Source organism: Tachysurus vachellii, chromosome 5, assembly GCF_030014155.1.
Source record: "Tachysurus vachellii isolate PV-2020 chromosome 5, HZAU_Pvac_v1, whole genome shotgun sequence".
Taxonomy (NCBI): Eukaryota; Metazoa; Chordata; class Actinopteri; order Siluriformes; family Bagridae; genus Tachysurus; species Tachysurus vachellii.
In genome coordinates, this window is record NC_083464.1 from 1,757,501 (window position 1) to 1,760,000 (window position 2,500).

Here is a 2,500-nt window from a genome sequence, read left to right on the forward strand (position 1 = left end):
TCCCCGTGGAAACCAGTCGGATGATCCGGCTCTCGACGGTGGCTCGGTAGTAGATGTTATTCTCAAATATGAAGATCTGAATACGACAGGAACGATAAGAGAAAATGGTTTCTTTTGGTTGGTTAATGAGGAAGGTTTAAGGTCCTGTCACATAACACGATTCTAAACAGATGTTTCTGAGATGTTTAGTAATGTTTATTCAGCTGAGGAAATAAACTGCTCTGTTAAATCTTCTTTTTAACCACATGTTAAAATTTCCATCTCATCCAAGTGGGAAATTTATTTTGAAATGAATTTTTTTTTTATCTCCGTGATGTATCTGAATCTCCAGGCATCTTCTGTCTACCAGGTTCATCACCGCAGACTCTACAGTTTGATCTCGTATTTGACAGAGTGGGAAACAAACGTTCGTTAATCTCTCTGTGGGAAAAGAAGAGAAACCGAATGAAAAATTCAGGTTAATCTCCATCAGGAATATAAAGACTGAGCAGAGATCAATCACGTGTGGTGTTTATCGGTGTTTACATCCTGCTCTGTCTGTCTTTAGCATTCAAAAGTGGATGAGACTGAAGCGAGCTGAGCAGAAAGCAGAAGTGCAATGAGATAAAAAGTCGACTCGGGAGCGATGGAGCTTTTATCATTTAAATGTTTATCATCTGTTAAGCGAGTCTTTCACAGCAAGCCCTGAATTTATTTATTATTATTATCCACCCCAGGGTCTCTTTGGGGTTTGTCTCTGACCCCTTCTTGGTCTCTTCTGGGTCTGTTTCCACCCACTCAATCTTTTTTTGTGGGGTCTGTCTCCACCCCCTTCTTGGTCTCATATGGGTCTGTCTCCACCCACTCTGGGGTTTTTTGTGGGGTCTGTCTCCACCCCCTTCTTGGTCTCATATGGGTCTGTCTCCACCCACTCTGGGGTTTTTTGTGGGGTCTGTCTCCACCCCCTTCTTGGTTTCATATTGGTCTGTCTCCACCCCCTTCTTGGTCTCATATGGGTTTGTCTCCACCCCCTTTTTTGTCTTATATGGGTCTGTCTCCACCCCTTTCTTGTTCTCATATGGGTCTGTCTCCACTCCCTTCTTGGTCTCATATGGGTTTGTCTCCACCCCCTTCTTGGTCTCTTCTGGGTCTGTCTCCACCCACTCTGGGGTTTTTTGTGGGGTCTGTCTCCACCCCCTTCTTGGTCTCATATTGGTCTGTCTCCACCCCCTTCTTGGTCTCATATGGGTCTGTCTCCACCCCCTTCTTGGTCTCTTCTGGGTCTGTCTCCACCCACTCTGGGGTTTTTTGTGGGGTCTGTCTCCACCCCCTTCTTGGTCTCATATTGGTCTGTCTCCACCCACTTCTTGGTCTCATATGGGTTTGTCTCCACCCCCTTTTTTGTCTTATATGGATCTGTCTCCACCCCCTTCTTGGTCTCATAGGGGTCTGTCTCCACCCCTTCTTGGTCTTATATGTGTCTGTCTCCACCCCCTTCTTGGTCTTATATGTGTCTGTCTCCACCCCCTTCTTAGTCTTATATGGGTCTGTCTCCACCCCCTTTTTTGTCTTATATGTGTCTGTCTCCACCCCCTTTTTTGTCTTATATGTGTCTGACTCCACCCCCTTCTTGGTCTTATATGTGTCTGTCTCCACCCCCTTTTTTGTCTTATATGGGTCTGTCTCCACCCCCTTTTTTGTCTTATATGTGTCTGTCTCCACCCCCTTCTTGGTCTTATATGTGTCTGTCTCCACCCCCTTTTTTGTCTTATATGGGTCTGTCTCCACCCCCTTTTTTGTCTTATATGTGTCTGTCTCCACCCCCTTCTTGGTCTTATATGTGTCTGTCTCCACCCCCTTTTTTGTCCTGATTAGATTCTCTACTGTTCCTTTGTCTTTTCCTTTCTTTTTTTCTTTTTTTTTTTTTACTTCCATCTCTGGATTAATGGTGGTAATGTCCGTCAATAATCCTGCATTAGATCAGTTAAACCTCTTGGCTCTATTAAGGCACTCAGTATCTCTAATGAGAAGATAGGAAAGTGTTCATCCAGCCCAGGTGGTGCAGCTTTATATGGAGCACCAACTCTTTATAGCCTGCTAAAAAATTCCAGATGCAATGCCAGTGAGAAGCTAATTGAGGAAGACTACCAGCGGTGAAGGATAAAGATGCTTTAATTCTGATTTAATTATACAACTTCTTAATTTTTCCCAATTTTCCTGCAGTCTGGTCACCTGCCAGTTCCCACCCTGCACCCAGCTCTCTCTCTTCTCATGTGACATCTTACTGCAGGGTGAAGGCTACCATGCTCTCCCTCTGAGACATGTGAAGTCAGTCAGCTGCATCTTCTGGACCTCAGAGTAAGGCTCTAACTGTCATCTCCTGGTGATGGAGCTGATGCTTTTCTGCTTCACTCTCCTGAGGACCAACTTTTAGTTTCTTAATTATCACTGAATGTCCTCTAACTCCTCACAGTTCCTCAGAACACTGGTGAATAATCGTGAAGAAACTTCATTCCTTACA

General features: G+C 44.6%; 1 protein-coding gene across 2 annotated transcripts in view; it reads right to left on the reverse strand.

Annotated features, from left to right (window-relative positions):
- The window catches only part of LOC132845498 (dipeptidyl aminopeptidase-like protein 6), a 184,562-nt gene that overhangs the window by 33,805 nt on the left and 148,257 nt on the right, over nucleotides 1–2,500 (reverse strand). For both annotated transcript variants that reach the window (XM_060869505.1, XM_060869504.1), the window contains exon 8: nucleotides 1–76. This exon is cut by the window's left edge and continues 45 nt beyond it. In XM_060869505.1, the coding sequence (XP_060725488.1) occupies nucleotides 1–76 (76 nt within the window). The remainder of the gene's footprint in view (nucleotides 77–2,500) is intronic.